We start from the raw sequence: 19260 nt of genomic DNA, 5'->3' as shown, positions 1-19260 counted from the left end.
CCCGACCACCGGAGGATCACTGGTCCAACCTCTAGCCAATCACCGACATCCACTCTATCTCCCCATTCAATCCATACGGTTCCACAGTGTTCAATGTAAAAATATGTCTCTGTTCATTTAAGTTAAGTTTTTTACGATCTTTCCCACCATCCCTCCCTGTCACTTTACTTATGACCCGCCATCTTATATCATCTACCTTGTGGTGGTGTGCCTTCCAATGGGCCACTAGGGGGGCCTGGATTACATCGTGTAAAATCCGTGATTTGTGTTCTGTAAGTCTCACACAGATCATCCTTGACGTACGTCCCACATATATCAGATCACAGGGACAGACAATAACGTATATCACATCTTGAGAAGTGCAATCCGTGTTAGTCTTAGAGTGCAAAATCACGTCCCTCCCCGGAACCTTCCAAGATTCTCCCTCAATGGTAGATGAACACTATTGACATTTCTTACATCCCTTATGTTGTCCTCCCACCCTCCCAGGAATCGTCCCATATCTTTGGAAATTACACTTCTGTGCCAGTGTGGTGGCCCTAGTGTATGCTATCCTAGGGAAGTGTTGTAAAGCTTGGTGGGTCTGGACAATGTACCAGTATCTTCTCATCATTGCCATCACCTTCTTGACCGCCCTAGAGTAAGGAAGCACACAAGTGAGAACCTCACTTTCAGTATCTTGAGAAGTATTAGATTCCTGAAGGAGGAGTTCACGTTGGGCAAATCTAGCCCTCAAGTATGCCTGCCTAATTGCTTTTTCTGGGTAGCCCCTCTGCCTGAATCGTTCAGACAGGAGCTTGGCTTGGTTCTTAAATTCTCCTAGGGAGGAACATATACGGCGAATCCGTAAAAATTGAGCTATAGGCAGGTTAAAGCGTAGTTTAAAAGGGTGAAAGCTGTCAAAGTGGAGGACAGTGTTTTTCATAATGGATTTCCTATAAAGGGAAGTACATATATGCCCCTCCTTGACCAAAATCGCGATGTCTAAACACTCTATGTATGTATTGTGGCATGTCATTGTAAACTTAATGTTAGCATCTGCAGAATTCAAGTGGGTCAAAAACTGGTCCAAGTTCGCTCTAGTGTCTTGCCATATGCAAAATATATCATCTAAAAAACGTCCCCAAAACAAAATCTGGGAGTGCCATGGAGATGCATAGACAAACTTCTCTTCAAATTTAGACATGTAAAGCGAGGCGACTGAGGGGGCCAAAGTGGCCCCCATGGCCATCCCCTGAATTTGTTGGTAAAACCGGTCATGATGTTGAAAATAATTATCCCAGATTACCCAACAGGCCAGTTGGTTTAGAAATTCCGTTGATATACGTTGGGGCCCTTGCCTTAGTTGAAGAGTCTCACTAATCACTGCCAGAGCTTCGTCTTGGGGTATCTGGGTGTATAAAGATGTGACATCTAGAGTCACCATCCACTTGTCTTGCATATTAATAGCCAGTCCCTCCATCTGTCTCAAAAACTGGGAGGAGTCCTTAATATAAGACTTAATCTTAGAAATCTCATCTCGCAAGAAATAATCAACAAATTTTGAAAGGGGTTCAAGGATAGACTGGCGAGTGTTGACTATGGGCCGACCGGGCGGATTAATCAAAGTTTTATGTACCTTGGGAACAAAAGATATTTTTGGGATTCTAGGATCCTTTTCAAATAAAAAATTATATTCTTTTTTAGTTAACATCCCATTTTCACGATGTGCATTAAGATAATCTAATATCTCCGTACCCAACCGTCCCGTAGGATCTAAATCCAAGCTGAAATAAGCATGAAATAAGCAATAAAAATTATCACTAACTCCAAAAAATACGATCATGTTACTCCCCTTTTACAAAAAGCACACTGGTTACCTGTCTCACATAGAATAATATATAAAATTGCATTGCTAGCATTCAAAATTCAGCAAACTAATACTCCAACATTCTTACATCGATATTTAATACCATATTCCCCAGCTAGATCTCTAAGATCAACAGATCAGCATTTACTGACCATTCTGTTATTGAAAGTAATAGGCACTAGAAGAACTACAATTTTTTCTATTTTGGGACCCCAGCTTTGGAACAAGCTACCAATTTATTTACGCGCTGAAACCTCTTTAGAAAAATTTAAAAGCAAACTAAAAAGCTACCTATACAAAGATGCATATGAGTCTCAGATTAGATAACTTTTTATTTTTTTCTGTTAATAATCTTAGGATGAAATATTTAACTTTAACCAGATCTGTATATATGTCATTGATTTTCCTATTTACTTTTAGACCAAGTCTTATCTATTTACTTTTAGATCAAGTCTTATCTAAAAAAAAAAAAAATTTTAATAACCCTCCTGATGCTGTTCTTCCCTAAATGTTTTTTCTAAATTTTTTTTTTTTTTAAACAATTGTAATTTATCCCTGCCTTCCTTATGTATCACTAATCAATTATGGATAAAATTGTATGTTAATTGTTTCAAAATTATATGTTAATTGTTTCAAAAGGTTTTAGCTGTCCCCCCAAATTATTACTATTGTTATACGCATTGAACATGCTTGATATTGCGTTCACATCAAAATTTCAATAAACTTGAAACTTAAAGCTGGCAAGTGTGTCTCAAAATTACCCTAATTTTTTAGTGTATAACAACTGATAAGTTGGATTGCCTGCAGGTTTGGTGTGGATGCTCTATCCCTTCTAAATATTGGTGTCTTTCCTATTCTGTTATGAAACTGTTTCTGTTCCTTTTACTTTTATTGTAAATTGCTGTGATCTTTATTTGGAGTGGCGGTATACCAATTACTAATAAATGATTAAAAAAACAAACAACCATAGCATATAATAAAGTGATACAATTTCATTTTTCAATAAAACAGCTAAATCTACATGAAGCCACAATAATAATTCTCCCATTTCAAAATATCTTGAAAAGGTTCATTCTGATTTTTCTCCCTTTTATATTCCATTTATCCCAACCCTCTCTTTTAACAGAGGGTTGGGGCATAATTAATAATGTTTATTGGTATTTATACACCACTATTTGATACATCATCATAGTGGTGTACATAGTACTAAACATTCCTTTCTACCCCAGTCCAGTATATAGGGTGGTTTAAAAAAAGGATATTTAATCTAATCGAGTCGCACATACCTAGGTTAGGCTCTAGGCGACTTACAGGGAAAAGTAAAGCGAGGGAGAGGGTGGGAAGGATATAACGACTTTTCCAATTTATCTGCTTGGCAGTTTATGATTAGTAATCTTAACAACAAGCAAAGTGCCTCTGTGGACATTCTGAATTTTTAATTATCTTTTGAATACTCAGGTCACATGTATTCTACAAATTATGTGCTGCAGTGCAAATTAGGCAACAGTTATACTGATGAATGTGTGAATACATTTAACTGAACTCTGTTTAAAAGGCTACAAAATGAATAAATCCTCTTTTTTGTGGGTTAAGATATGCCTTTGCTCTCTGAATATGCATTATCAAATTTAGTAAATGTGTGATATGCAACCTATCCTTAAAAACTGGAGAGATTCCGGAAGACTGGAAAATAGCAAATGTCACGCCCATCTTCAAGAAAGGCTCAAGGGGAGACCCAGGAAACTACAGGCCGGTGAGCTTGACCTCGGTCCCGGGAAAGATGATGGAAGCACTGATTAAAGACAGCATCTGGGAACACATCGACAACTATGGGCAGCTAAAGTCGAGCCAGCATGGCTTCTGCAAGGGCAGGTCATGCCTCACGAACTTATTATACTTCTTTGAGGGGGTAACCAGCCAGGTGGCTAAAGGGGGATCCATAGATATCATTTACCTTGACTTCCAAAAAGCCTTCGACAAGGTGCCACATGAAAGACTACTAAGGAAGCTATGGAACCACGGGATGCAAGGGGAGGTCCATCGATGGATCAAAAACTGGTTGGCGGACAGGAAACAGAGGGTTGGAGTAAAGGGCCATTACTCAGACTGGCAATGGGTCACGAGCGGAGTTCCACAGGGGTCGGTGCTGGGACCGCTACTTTTCAACATATTCATTAACGACCTGGAGGCAGGAACAAAATGTGAGGTTATTAAATTTGCGGATGACACCAAACTATATCGCAAGGTAAATAACATGGAGGACTGCGAAGATCTCCAAAAAGATCTGCAACACTGGAAGAATGGGCCAAAAAATGGCAAATGAGTTTCAACATAGGGAAGTGCAAAGTCGTACATATAGGGAAAAAAACCCCCGATGTTCACTTACAAAATGGGGGGGATCAGCGCTAGGGGTGAGCGACCTTGAAAGAGACCTGGGAGTGATGGTAGACACAACATTGAAGGCGTCGGCACAGTGTACAACAGCCTCAAGGAAAGCAAACAAAATGTTGGGTATCATTAAGAAGGGTATCACGACCAGAAAGAAGGAAGTCATCCTGCCACTGTATCGTGCTATGGTGCGCCCGTACCTGGAGTACTGTGTTCAATTCTGGTCGCCGTACCTCAAGAAGGACATGGAGGTACTTGAGAGAGTTCAAAGAAGAGCAACTAAGCTAATAAAGGGTATGGAGGACCTCTCATATACTGACAGACTGAAAAGTTTAGGGCTTTTCTCCCTGGAAAAGCGGAGACTTAGAGGAGACATGATAGAAACCTTCAAGATCATGAAGGGCATAGAAAAAATAGACAGGGACAGATTTTTCAAATTAAGGGGATCAACAAGTACAAGGGGGCACTCAGAGAAATTGAAAGGGGAGAAGATTAGAACAAATGCTAGGAAGTTCTTTTTCACACAGAGGGTGGTGGATACATGGAACACGCTACTGGAGGATGTGATAAACAGGAGCACGCTACAGGGGTTCAAAGAAGACAAAGGGATTGAGGGGTACAGATAAGAGTAGAGGTAGATTATAGGGATGGGATTAGAGGTAAGTTATAAAATTAATCAGGGATCACTGTTCAGGCACTAGGCCTGATGGGCCGCCACGGGAGCGGACCGCTGAGCAAGATGGACCTCTGGTCTGACTCAGCGGGGGCAACTTCTTATGTTCTTATGTTCTTATTATGAACCTGATGTACTAAGGTTTTATTCTTTTCAACATAACCATGGTGTAAAGCAATTGTACATAAGGGGTTGAAGAAATGTCTGTTTGCAAAATAATTCTTAAATTTTAAAGGAATGGGATTAAATTTTGTATGGAGCTAAACCTATGAAGAGATATAGTACATTAAAATAAAAAATTACCCAAATTGGACTAGGGATTCTAGAGAAATAAAGAACCTTCTTCTCCTCAAAATATGGCCCATTGCATTTCTATGGGGGAAGCAGCAGCAACTGGCTAGTGGCTAGCATGGGCATGGTTGGGGAGGGGGGTGTAATAAGGATCAAGTAGAGGCAGTGCCTCTCAGAAGCTGCAGAGTATAGGTTTTGGCACCCTCATCCTTCTATGCTAGTGTCTTGTGCCTCCCTTCTCCTTCAACTCAAACTCCTTCCCTGTAGTGGTTCCTTCATTGAACTAGTCTCTGGCAGCAAGATTGACGGCACTGAGAGAAATACTAAGGGATCACATGGAGCTTTCTAGCCTAGTGTCTTGCAAACGTTGTCAAGCTCTGGCACACTAAACATAGTGGCCGCGGCTCGAGGCATCCGGAAGTGCTGGAACATTGATGCAATGAAATCATGTGCATGCATGATGTCATCACATGCATGAAGGCCCTCCAGATGGACCCTGAGCCACCAGGGGAGCGGGGTGTGTGTGTGCCAGAAGGAATGATGTGCAGAAAGAAGGAAAGACACCGGCTGATTGCCTACAGGATGTGTCCCTCGCCACGAGAGGCACATCCTGTAGGCAGGGCACTGGCACCTCTCCTCTTCCACAACTTCTTGTGGCATACTAGTGTGCCGAAGCACATAGTTTGGGCTCCGCTGTGCTAGCCTCTATGCTCAGTGAAACGTAAGTGCTTCACATTTCTATAACCAGTCCCTCTATTGTCAACCCCAGTTGGAAAAGATGTAGTCCTCTGGTCCACCCCTCCCCTCCACTCTGGCAGACAAAACCATTTTGGCTTCATTTCTCTTGCATCGTTATTGTCAACATGAAATGATATATAGTGTTTTTTCCTTTGTTCAGCAGCAAATTGTAGTATTCAGTGTGTCATGCATGTGAACATTGTCTGTCAGGTGTGTCACAACAGAAGAAAGGTTGAGAACTACTGCCATACATATGTTTATGGTGTGACAGTGCAATTTAAAGGTGTAAGAAGCAATGGACACTTGCTCACAATTCAACAAAATAATTCATATTAAGTAAGCTGTAGAAAGCTTATATGACCCTGCTCCTTAAAGAAAATGGGAATGGGGAGCAGCATTAAAACAAGCAGAACAAGTTTATATTGGAACAGAAAAACAAATCTGCAAATTAGAGTGATGCTCTGCTATCATTTCATCAGTGTATAAGCTAAACTTAAAAATAAAAAATGGACATTTCCATATCTGCAGCATGTTCTCTAGCTTATGAAGATAAAATACTGGATCCTCAAACCATTCTCTTGTATAGTACATTCAACAGTCAGTCTCTTCTGAGCTTTAACAGCTTGATGTTTCACAGCTGTATTGATAAATCTTAACCAATTGTTAGTATAGTCCTTATTCACTTCTCTCTAAATCACTAACTATTCTCTGTACTCTTTTTAAATCTCTAATATTGTAAAGCTATATGGTGCCTGTTTATATATTGCGGCCCCATATACACTGTAAAGAGATTATTGGTCTAGTACTAACATATACTTCATAATATATGTATATAACAGCTGTATTGAACATATCAATGAAGGACAGCATGAGCCTGAGCATTGGGAAATGAGCCTCTTCTGCGCCCATATAACAACTCCATTTGCTATGCAGGTGATTTAAAAGTGTAGGCAGGTAGAAGAAGAGACCAGCGAATACAGAGTCCCTCTACCACTTAATATCTATCTATCTACCTCCCAAAAAGTTTAACCTCCAGAACTTCAAAGCTCTCCACTAATTTGTGCTAATTTGCAGTTATTGTGCTTCCCCGAAAATAAACCCTAGTCACCGGCGGCAGCGCTTCCCCTGCGCCCCCCCAACTGCCCCTTCCATCTCTCTCTCCCATCCGAACCCCAACCGCGAGACTGAAATACCTGGTAACAAATGGCAGCGTCGGCAGCACAGGCTGCATCGCGGCCTGCCCTTCTCACGCCCGGCCGTTCCGTGTTGCTGATGACATAAGTGATGCAGCAGAGGAACGCAGAAGGGCAGACTGCGTTGCAGCCTGTGCTGCAGTTTGTTTCCAGGCATTTGGGCTCACAGTTGGGGTTCGGATGGGAGGGAGAGATGAAAGGGTGCAGGGTGTGTGGAGCAGGGGGGGTGCAGGGTGCGCAGATGTGGCAGGGGGATGGGAGGGATAGAAAGGTGCTGCACAGGGGGATGGGAGGAAGAGAGGGTTAGAAGCTTCAAGCGTTCTGCTGCACAGGGGGGATGGGAGGGAGGGAGTGATAGAAAGATACTGCACCCTGTGTGTTTCACCCATCCATTCCTTTTATGACACCCATTTTGCCACCCTAGATATGAGGACTGAGAGTAATTTTTGTTCCTTTTCATATGGAGAACCTTTCATATGCCGAATGGTTAGACAGGCTGGGGCTCTTTACCCTAGAAAAGCGGAGACTGAGAGGGGACATGATATAGACTTATAAAATCATGAAGGGCATAGAGAAGGTGGGGAGGGACAGATTCTTTAGACTAGCAGGGACAACTAAAACAAGAGGTCATTCAGAAAAACTGAGAGGAGACAGATTCATAACGAATACAAGGAAGTTCTTCTTCACTCAACGGGTGGTAGACACCTGGAACGCGCTTCCCGGAGAGGTGATAAGACAGAGTACAATTCTGGGGTTCAAAAAGGGACTGGATGACTTCCTGGAAGCGAAGGGGATAACAGGGTACAGATAGAGGTTTACCTTACAGGACATTGAGCGAATAGGGTATGTACATTTTAGGTTAGGTAGGGAACACTTTCAGGTCATGGACCTGGAGGGCCGCCGCGGGAGCGGACTGCCGGGCACGATGAACCCCTGGTCTGACCCGGCAGAGGCAATGCTTATGTTCTTATGTTCTTATTTGTGCTGTGCGGCTGCACCACATGCACAACTCTTGCTGTGTCACTAGTTTATATCAAGATACAAAAAGGAGGCAAAAAATGTCAATAAGGACTCTATGAGTGTGTCTATCAGCTAATCACTCCTAACAAACCAAACCACACAGGTACCAAATATCAATTGAAGGATAGGGGCGCTCTCAGTGTGAGGTTGTTAGCGACGGGAGAACAAACTCCAGCGCTTCCACTTACAAAGACGGAGGTGAATCACCCCGCCTGCACACCATCATCGGGCGTCCCTAGTGTGCAAAATCAACTGTGCAGAATTAATAACAATAAATAAGTCACAAACAGTGAACTAGTGAGAGAGTGAATCAAACTGAAAACCCACTCATAGAGTCCTCCCCAGCCTAATCCCCAAGATACAAAATGAAACCACAGCCAACTTAGCTTTTTAAAGCGAGCCAAATGAAGTCAATGAGCATTGCGGGAGACCAGAATAGTCATAGGATCAACCAGTTTCGGGTGAAACCCTTCATCAGGATCTTAAGGCTGGAGCAGAACCGGCTGGGAGGGAAGCAGGGCCCTGCTTCCCTCCCAGCCGGTTCTGCTCCAGCCTTAAGATCCTGATGAAGGGTTTCACCCGAAACTGGTTGATCCTATGACTATTCTGGTCTCCCGCAATGCTCATTGACTTCATTTGGCTCGCTTTAAAAAGCTAAGTTGGCTGTGGTTTCATTTTGTATCTTGGGGATTAGGCTGGGGAGGACTCTATGAGTGGGTTTTCAGTTTGATTCACTCTCTCACTAGTTCACTGTTTGTGACTTATTTATTGTTATTAATTCTGCACAGTTGATTTTGCACACTAGGGACGCCCGATGATGGTGTGCAGGCGGGGTGATTCACCTCCGTCTTTGTAAGTGGAAGCGCTGGAGTTTGTTCTCCCGTCGCTAACAACCTCACACTGAGAGCGCCCCTATCCTTCAATTGATATTTGGTACCTGTGTGGTTTGGTTTGTTAGGAGTGATTAGCTGATAGACACACTCATAGAGTCCTTATTGACATTTTTTGCCTCCTTTTTGTATCTTTTTAAGCACCTTTTGGCAAACTTAGAGGAGCTTATAGTTTAACTAGTTTATATCAAACATTGAAAAGCCAGATGAAATTGTCGTAATTGAAATTTATATAAAGTGGCAAAATTTACAGGTAAAGGGGGGAGGAGGAGGGAAGGACAGTTAGTATGGTTAATGCAAAAAATAAATAATAATAAAAATCATGGAACCCTCCCCCCAAAAAACCCTAAAAAAGTTACTTTACCTCAAAAATGTTACATATCTTAAAATGTGTCATAGAAGGAGTCAAGGGCAAGCTGCCCTAAGGGTTGAAGTAAACAGTTTCAAATAATCAAAAAGCTAAAAGATTTATATCAATTAATAAACAGATGGCTGTTAATAAATGTACTTTGCCTGTGATATTATATAGATCTTTCTGTGGGTTTCAGATGACAGATGCTCAACCAAAGTCCTGCAGAGTAGGGTCAAACCACAGCTATAGCATTGCACTGTAGGAAATGATTGACCTCTTCCCACAATTGACTGGATTGGACCTGGGTAGATGAAACCATCTTAGGGGTCAGCAAGGTGACTACATAAGAAGTCTCAGCAGGCAGCCTGTCTTTACTATGTTGAAGATCTAGGAATTCCTAGTAATTAGCTCTCATTGATGAAAGAAGTAGACCCGAACCCTATGGTCAGAGTTTCTATTTTGAAGATACATTAGCTGTGATGGGGGGTTGAGTTTTTTTTATAAAAAGTTATTTTGGTTGAGCATCTACAGAAAAAAAAAGGAGAAATAAAAATGCCACATTGTTGGCAGACCAAAGTCCTGCAGAGTAAGGATGAACCGCAGCTATAACACAAAGTGAAGATATTACTCAAACATTCAATATGAAGTCTTTATTTGAAGACAGCTTCATAAAAAGCAAAGTAATTTTTATGACATTAACTTCAGACAAAGACTTTATATTGGATCTTTGATTATCCTTTTCACTTTGTAAAATAGCTGTGGTTCATCCCTCCTCTGTAGGACTTTGGTCAGCCAAAGATGTAGGGGTTTCTTTCTCCTTTTTTTTCTGTAGATGTGTCAAAAAGAAGGTTGCTTTGGTTGAGTAACTCCCCATCACAGGTAATTTGTTTTCAAAATCTACACAAGAAATTCTTAACATATGTCCTCTTATTGCAAGTTCAATAAAGATAAAAAAAAATAAATCTAAGAACTGGTGTTCATTAACATCAGTAATAAAGCAAACATATCATTCTTAATTTAACAATAAACACTTGTTATGATTGATTTGGTGAAAAATCAGTTCTTGGGAAACTTCTTAATCTTAGGGCTCCTTTTACTAAGGTGCGCTATCGTTTTTAGCGCATGCAGGAAATTACCGCGCGCTACACTTCTAGAACTAATGCCAGCTCAATGCTAGGTCTAGTGCGCGGGGCAATGTAGCTAACGCGACTTAGTAAAAGGAGCCCTTAGAGTCTCCACCCAAAAACATCATATATCTTCACCATCAAATGTATATCTTTTTAAATAACTAAAGTGCTGTGAGAGTGGGAAATATTAAATATTGCTTATACCCTACTTAAAATGGACCATTGCGATATCCAAGTAAGGAAAAATGCTTATCTGTGGAAGCACGCAGTTGCTTGTCTCTCTTGAAAGAGGTACTGTGGGGTGTTGAGTGCCAGTATCAGCACTGATTAAACCTATTGCACAATTAAAGTAGGTGCTGATATTGGCACCTAACTTTAGGTAGGCTTTATAGCATCAGGATCCTTGAGCCTGAATATTTAAAATTAACTAGAGAAAAACTATAATTTAAAAAGGTACCCTAATGTTACTCCCAAAGATGCCCACTAGGGTGTACCTTAGGTGTGTCTCTTCGACGATACACCTCAAAGACAGCCCATTGAAATATTTTTATTTATTTATTTTGAAAATTTCTATACCGTATAAAACTAAACGATTTACATGAATTACATACATAAATTATAAAAGAACATAATAAAACAAACAGTTCTAAAAACATATCTGTAAAATAGCAGCAAAAGTTTAAATAAAAAGATCATGAATAATTCTTCAGCTAAAGCAGAGAAAATTACTGACTAAAAAAAGGCGTCTACAAATAATTGTGTCTTTAGCAATTTTCGAAACAGGTCCCTTTCACGACAATTTTGTATTTGGCCCAAAGGGAGTTCCATATTTTAACTCCTGCACAACCAAAAGTCATTTTATCAGTCACAAAGTGATGGGGGTCAGACACCGTACCATCTGCTGCTGCTGAGTAGTCACTGTGAATTATAGCTGGAAAAATGTCTCTTGGGACCTTAGACAGCCCTCTGAACATAAGAACATAAGCAATGCCTCCACTGGGTCAGACCTGAGGTCCATCGTGCCCAGCAGTCCGCTCACGCGGTGGCCCAACAGGTCCAGGACCTGTGCAGTAATCCTCTATCTATACCCCTGTATCCCTTTTTCCAGCAAGAAATTGTCCAATCCTTTCTTGAACCCCAGTACCGTACTCTGCCCTATTACGCCCTCTGGAAGTGCATTCCAGGTGTCCACCACAAAGGGGTGGGCCAGATTTCTGAGTTTTGTAATCAACTTCCAGAAGCTGAACTTGTACACTACATACACTTTTTTGTACATTGGGGTATTGTAGACACAATACAAGCAAGGGTTTTTCTAGTACCAGACTCATTACATTCCTTGATACTGGATGTCCACCATACACAGATTTGAGGAAGGTCACAGCCAGAACATACTGACAGACATTGGGTTATCACTGCAGTTTATGTAGTTTTTTTGCTCCTCTGAAAATGAGATTGCCTCAGTGGAACCAATACATTTAACCTCCATCCACCATACTACACCCCTCACTTTAGTAATGAAATATGCTGTAATGATGGATGTATGATAGCAACCTCAAACAAGATGTTCTCTTTGCTGCACTGGAATATCCTGGCAACAGCAAATGCAGAGCGTGAAGCCTACTTAAACTCCCATCTCTCTCAGGGGACATGGTTGAAGTCCAAATTCTGCCTCCACGTTAGTAACCTGGAGTTTTATGCCATTTGAATCATTGTCCATCATCATCTTTTTCTGTCTTATCAGGACAGGATTTTGTCATAGAAAATCACATTCAAATATAAGCATCTCTCCCCACCTCCTTGTCCAGAATCAAGTAGTCAACAGACTCAGCAGAGCCCAACCATATGAGAAGTTTCTTCACAACTAGGTCCTGCGGCCTATCTTTAACTAATTGGTTGGCATCGTGCTTCCTGTTTGTTATGAACAAGCTGGTGCTCATCTAATCTCTAAAGTGGCCTCATCAAATCTGAGCTATTTAGCAACTGTAGCTCTTCTGAAGTCTGCTTTACTAGGTGCTATTTGTAAAGCAGCTGCTAGGCATTGTTTCAATCATTTTACATTACATAATTGCTAAGATCCACTCGATAGAAGACAGTCTCTTTGACAGAGTTGTGCTAGCCAGCCGTCATGCTGTCAAGTTGGAGCTCCTGCATTTTTTTTCTTGATTTGTGTGGGCTGTTGTACTCAATGGCCAATAAATTAATCTTTAAGCATCCCTGATCTTTGGAGACATCAATTTGTATATGTTGCCTCAATTCTGCTTGTTGAAAAGAAAAAACATTGTTGCTCACCTATACTAGGTGTTTTCCCTAGACAGTAAGATTGATCTGGCACATGATCTATTCCACCTTCCTAAGAGCTGCTTTAATCTTTGAGCTATGGAATGAGCTGAGGAGACCGCTGCTGTACACCCAATATGCTTCTCCCATCCTCTTGGCTGCCAGTTGCAATATTACCTTTGCTGGCCTGGATGTCAAGCCCTGCCAACTGAAGACATCTCTTGCCTGGATCTTGCCTATAGCAACACTTCATTTAAGTGTGCGTCGGACACAAATGCTGGCTGTCCCATGCATGCTTGGTTAGACCTGAACTGAGTATCTGCGAGACAGCCAGCATTAGTGGCTGAAGCATTCCTGAGTGAATTAAGTTGCATTGAAATTCTATAAAATATCAATGAATGATTTTGCATGATCCTCAAAAGTAAATGGAAGTAAAAGGAGGCCAAACATTAATAGCTATGGCTGCCAAAGGTATAATCAACCATCTATGTCTAGTCTAGGATTTGCATATGTGTGTAAGGCAATTGGACAGTGTATTCATGAACTTTTATCTTATCTTAACTTCTGCTTATTCCTACTGCACAGAATAAATAAAGTACTTTCTCCAGCATCTACAGTGAGAGAAATGTTCTTAGAATTGTAATTGTATCTGTTGATTTTTTTTTTAAAGATGCCTATTGATTTCAATAAAAGTAAATAATCCTCTTAATATAAAGATAGTCTTGTGAGAGGGCAGTATCCTGCCTTACAAAAATTCCCATATATAAAATAAAAGGATCTTCTTCATAATCCAGTATTATAGCTGATTTTGAGGATACTTTTTAGCACTTGCCTGCAAGCTTGAAGCTAAGATGACCCTCTCTTTAATATTAATATACTCTGACTGTACTCAGTTCCTTTGCCTCTGATTAATGCTGTCTGTCAATTATTTACAGATCCAGTGGTGCTGTGGAAGTTCCCGGAGGACTTTGGAGACCAGGTTGGAAACATGAGATTGAACTATTTTATGTTAGAATTTAAAAAAAAAATCCCCTTCCCAGTCATCTGTGGAAAGGTAGATGCTAATGATATCAGTAAGGAAGTCTTCAACTGACGGATTGGTAATTAGAATATATCTGTGACTAGAATATTTACAGGTGTAGTTTGAAAGGATATTATACCATAATATATTATTTTCTTACACCAATTACACTTTTTAAATTCTCTCTCTCCTTTTTCCTTTCAGAGCTTTTTGGCAGTGGTTCTTGTATGACAATTATTAGGCATAAGGGAAATGGGATGAGATTTCACATACCACCTTTCTGTGATTACAATCAAAGCATAAAAATGCTGAATCTTTCTTTTTCATACAGCTTGAGATTAAAGTGCTATTATATGTTTTAACAGCACTTTGTAAGAACATACTGTAAGCTTCTTTTCTTCTAATTCTAGGATTTGTTCAAGATTGCTGTTAGTGTTTACTGTACTGTAGAGAAATATAGTTACTTTTAAAACCAATAGAAGGAATTTTTTTTTCACTCAGAGAATAGTTAAGCTCTGGAACGTATTGCCAGATGATATGGTAAGAGCAGATAGTGTAGCTGGTTTTAAGAAAGATTTGGACAAGTTCCTGGAGGAAAAGTCCATAGTCTGTTATTGAGAAAGACATGGGTGAAGCTACTGCTTGCATCTGTATCGGTAGCATGGAATATTGCTACTCCTTGGGTTTTAGCCAGGTACTAATGACCTGGATTGGCCACTGTGAGAACGGGCTACTGGGCTTGATAGACCATTGGTCTGACCCAGTAAGGCTATTCTTATGTTCTTATGATAAAATTCAATTTAGCTAGCACATTTTCTGTTCTGTAGAGAGATTGGATAAAATGTTTGTTTTCCTCTTAACAATCAAGCTGTGGAATTTGTTGTTTGAGCATGCCGTCAAGGCAGCAAGCCTAGCTGGGTTAGAAGGGATTTGAACAGGTTCTAGAGGAAAAGTTCATAATTAGCTATTATCAAGGTAGGTATAGGAAATCTATTCCTTATCCTCGGGGGTGAACAATAAGAAAGTTATCTACTCTTTGGGATCTGTTGGGTATACAGTACTCCCCCAAAATTCACGGGGGTTCCATTCCAGGAGCACCTGCGAATTGTGAAAAACCGCGATTATCAGATGTGGTAAAAAATAAAGCATATTTCATAGTTTAAACCTTTTTAGAAGATGTAAACCTGCGGGGGGAAGGGTTCTGTAAGCCTTCGGAGTCAGTTGCTTCTTTTTCTTGCTGACCGCAGATGCCGTTTTCTTTTTCTCTGACGACAGCGGCAGGAAAGGGCTTCCATCCCCTGGCAAAGAATGCAGCGTTGGGGATTTCCAGGCACGAGATGCGCAAAGCGCCGTTGAAAAGGCCATCCTGTCCATGAAGATAAGTCTTCACGGTCCTAGCGACCACCTGGTTAAAGTGGCTGCCAGCTGCAGTGAAAAACCGCAAACGACTGAGTCTGCAAACGCTGAACTGCGAATTTGCGGGGGTTTACTGTATTATAGTGGGTGAAATTGGCCTATGAAACAGGATGCTGGGATTGATGGATTCTTGATCTTAAATTCTTAAAGAAAATGGGAAATCAGTCTGAAGTTGAAAACCCTAAAACCTGCATCATATCAGATAGTGTATTCTCAGCATATAAAGTACATTCCATGCAAATCATTAAATTCAACACCTGATGGTATGGGTAAGACTTGTTAGACTTGTGGTGGAACAAATACTAACAAAATTCCAATAGCAACTAGGGACCTTGCATTTATTAGTCACTAGTTATTCTGAGGTTTTTTCTCCTCTTAGGAAAAAGATATTGCAAATGTGCAAATAATGATAATTCTCTGAGGACAAGCAGGCATAATTTTCCTCATATATAGGTGATATTATCCACTGAACCTAGTACGGACACTATGAAGTGCATGGTCACTTTGTATTGTGAAGAAAACTATATGACAACCTAATGGCCACCAGAGCAGCAAAATCACCAATCTGCTGTCTTCAACCACAGACTACAAAACCTTCAAAAAAGAAACAAAAACCCTACTCTTCAAAAAATACATAAAACCTGTTTAACATGACCAGATCCCAAGCTTCACCTACTACACTATCTTCTCCTTATCAAATCTAAAATGTTCAAATTACCCATTATGTATTACCTAATTTCATGACAATTTTTATGTAATCCGCCTAAATATGTCATAACATAATGACAATTCTTATGTAATCCGCCTTGAACCGCAAGGTAATGGCGGAATAGAAATCACTAATGTAATGTATTTTTTAGGCATTACCCATACTTCATGCTTGTTGGTGTCTTCCTGCCTGATATTTGCTCGCGGGACTATCAGTTCTTTGGTTTCTGCAGAGCTGAGAAGCTATATCTTTGGTGCATCAAACTTTTCTACTTTTTTTGTGCCTTCCCAGCTTTGTTTTTTCATAGTTTTCATCATCATTCTTTGTTTTTAATCATGTTCCAGTTTTTTCCCAACTTTGGTTTAATTTATGAACTTTTCAGTTTTTGACCTTTGGGCCACCTCAAGCCTCTTTTCCTACAGGGAACATCAATATTTTTTGTCATTCTTTTCACTCAAGCTCCCCAGGTCATGGAGCCCTTTGATTTAGTATCAGCCATTTTCCCCTCCATGTCAAGTGGCTTCAAAAAATGCTCTCGATGTAATCAGACCATCTCAGGCTCTGACCCACATAATTGGTGTGTCCAGTGTTTGGGTCCTGAACATCAGGGCATTAACTGTGCCTTCTGTCTCCATATGCAAAAGAGGCAACTCAAAGCCCAGCAGCATCAGTTCGAAAAACTTTTCAGTACCACATTGACATCAACATCCAGCATGGAAGGGGACTTGGAAGCCGAAGCTCAGCCACCTATGACCCTGGCATCTACATTGGTGCCGAGTGTATCAACATTACATCTAGGGCGTTGGGCTCCTTGGAGAGGCAGGACTCTACATCATCTTCATTGATGCCTTGAGTATCAAAGGATGTAGTATGTAAGAAAGCTAAAAAGTACAAACATTCCTCCCCTTCTAGCATGCCAATATATCTTCCCAATAATTGACTGTTCTCCTTCCATCTAAATGATGTCTCTTTGTAGGCATGCCTCGACATAGAGGTCTCCCACACCACACCAACTGGTACATCAAACTGCTTCCATGCAGATTTCTGTTCTGGTACCAGCACCAACTCTCCAAGAAGAGATCCGGGCTGTGCTTAAAAAGAGCTTATGGGGCTGCTGTAGTTGCAGTCTTCACAGGCATTAAAGACTTCTATGCCTGCCTCAGTCTAGCCCAAGGATACATTGAAGTATTGATCGAGGATGAGGTCTTGTACCCCTGTTCGATGTTGAGCTTTGGATTTGGCAAGGACCATGCATCGTCATCAGTGAAGAAGTGATCTCCTGCCTCAGAATATCAACCTGCACCTTGATGCACAGTTGATATTCCTCTCAATGCACACTCCCTGATTCCCCTAGTAGGTAGAACTTCGAGCAGTCTGACTCAGATATCTCCAGCTACACAGGTGAGGAGTTGCCAGAATACTCAGCAGAAGAATCCTATGGTATACCTTCTGATCCTTCCCCTTTTCCTTAACGACACACATCTCCACCAGAAAGTATATATTTTACTGACTTTATAAGGCAGATGGAATGGGCTTTGCCCATCAAAAATGGGCAGAGAAACCAGAACATTAGACTCTTTTGACAAATGCATTTTTCAGTCACCTAAGCTCCTTACCAGAATTATGGATTACCCATTTTACATGTCCATTTACTTCAGAATTTGAGGAATTTCTCCCCCAGACAATTTTAAAGCAATACCAACAATTATCTAAGGACTTGTTTCATAGCCAGAGAAGCTTTTCATGTCTTTGATGTTTCTTTATGAACATCTGCAGTAGCCATAGCAATGCACAGTTTGGCCTGACTTTGTGTGTATGATCTGGAAACTTCAGTTCAGGAATGCCTTTCCACTGTGCCTTTTAAAGCAGATGACCTGTTTGGAGAAAAAATTGAGAAAGCTGCAGATAAGATTTTAAAAACACAGATATGACCACTACTTTATTCAAACCACAAACCTCTCAATCTTCTTCATTGTCTAGAAGGTATTCTGCCTCACCCAGACATTCATATTACTATAATGCTAAACACCGCAACAATCAGCCTTCTTCCTCATCTTCTAAACCTGCTTCTGAATGACCTCACACAAGTCAACAAAAACCACAGAAATCACAACATAAGAACATAAGAAGTTGCCTCCGCTGAGGCAGACCAGAGGTCCATCTCGCCCAGTGGTCCGCTCCCGCGGTGGCCCATCAGGCCCATTGCCTGAGCAGTGGTCCCTGACTAGCTCTATAACCTATCTCCACTCATATCCCTATACTTACCTCTTCTCCTATCCCTATAGCCTACCTCTACACCTATCTATACCCCTCAATCCCTTTGTCTTCTAGGAACCTATCCAAACCTTCTTTGAAGCCCTGTAACGTGCTCCTGTCTACCACAGCCTCTGGAAGCGCGTTCCATGTATCCACCACCCTCTGGGTGAAAAAGAACTTCCTAGCGTTTGTTCTAAATCTGTCCCCTTTCAATTTCTCCGAGTGCCCCCTTGTACTTGTGGTTCCCCATAATTTGAAAAATCTGTCCCTGTCTACTTTTTCTATGCCCTTCAGGATCTTGAAGGTTTCTATCATGTCTCTTCTAAGTCTCCGCTTCTCCAGGGAGAAAAGCCCTAGCGGTTTCAATCTGTCAGTATATGAGAGATTTTCCATACCCTTTATCAGCTTAGTTGCTCTTCTCTGGACTCCCTCAAGTACTGCCATGTCCTTCTTGAGGTACGGCGACCAGTACTGGACACAGTACTCCAGATGCGGCCGCACCATTGCACGATACAGTGGCAGGATGACTTCCTTCGTCCTGGTCGTGATACCCTTCTTAATGATACCCAACATTTTGTTTGCTTTCCACTGCGTCGACGCCTTCAGTGTTGCGTCTGCCATCACTCCCAGGTCTCTTTCAAGGTTGCTGACCCCTAGTAGTGATCCCCCCATTTTGTAAGTGAACATCGGGTTCTTTTTCCCCACATGCATGACCTTGCATTTCCCTATGTTGAAGCTCATTTGCCATTTTTTGGCCCACTCTTCCAGTGTCGTTAGATCCTTTTGGAGATCCTCGCAGTCCGTGGTTTTAACCCTGCTGTATAGTTTGGTATCATCTGCAAATTTAATGACCTCACATTTTGTTCCCGCCTCTAGGTCGTTTATGTAGATATTGAAGAGGAGCGGTCCCAGCACCGACCCCTGCGGAACTCCGCTTGTGACCCAATCCAAACAGCAGTCATCCTTTTTGACTCCTTTCTGGAGAGCATTGCCAATATTCCCCTGTCTCTTCCTCACAATCTTCCCATCGGAGGTAGATTAATCTGTTATCCCAGGACAA

At 41.2% G+C, this 19260-nt stretch overlaps 1 protein-coding gene across 4 annotated transcripts in view; it reads left to right on the top strand.

Moving 5' to 3' along the window:
- Positions 1–19260, top strand: part of DENND1B (DENN domain containing 1B) — a 454561-nt gene that overhangs the window by 76002 nt on the left and 359299 nt on the right. For all 4 annotated transcript variants that reach the window (XM_033917142.1, XM_033917140.1, XM_033917139.1 and 1 more), the window contains exon 3: positions 13734–13777. In XM_033917142.1, the coding sequence (XP_033773033.1) occupies positions 13734–13777 (44 nt within the window). The remainder of the gene's footprint in view (positions 1–13733; positions 13778–19260) is intronic.

This window comes from Geotrypetes seraphini, chromosome 12, assembly GCF_902459505.1.
Source record: "Geotrypetes seraphini chromosome 12, aGeoSer1.1, whole genome shotgun sequence".
Taxonomy (NCBI): domain Eukaryota; kingdom Metazoa; phylum Chordata; class Amphibia; order Gymnophiona; family Dermophiidae; genus Geotrypetes; species Geotrypetes seraphini.
The sequence above is the reverse complement of the archived record's forward strand: the minus strand, read 5'-3'. Positions and strand labels throughout refer to the sequence as shown.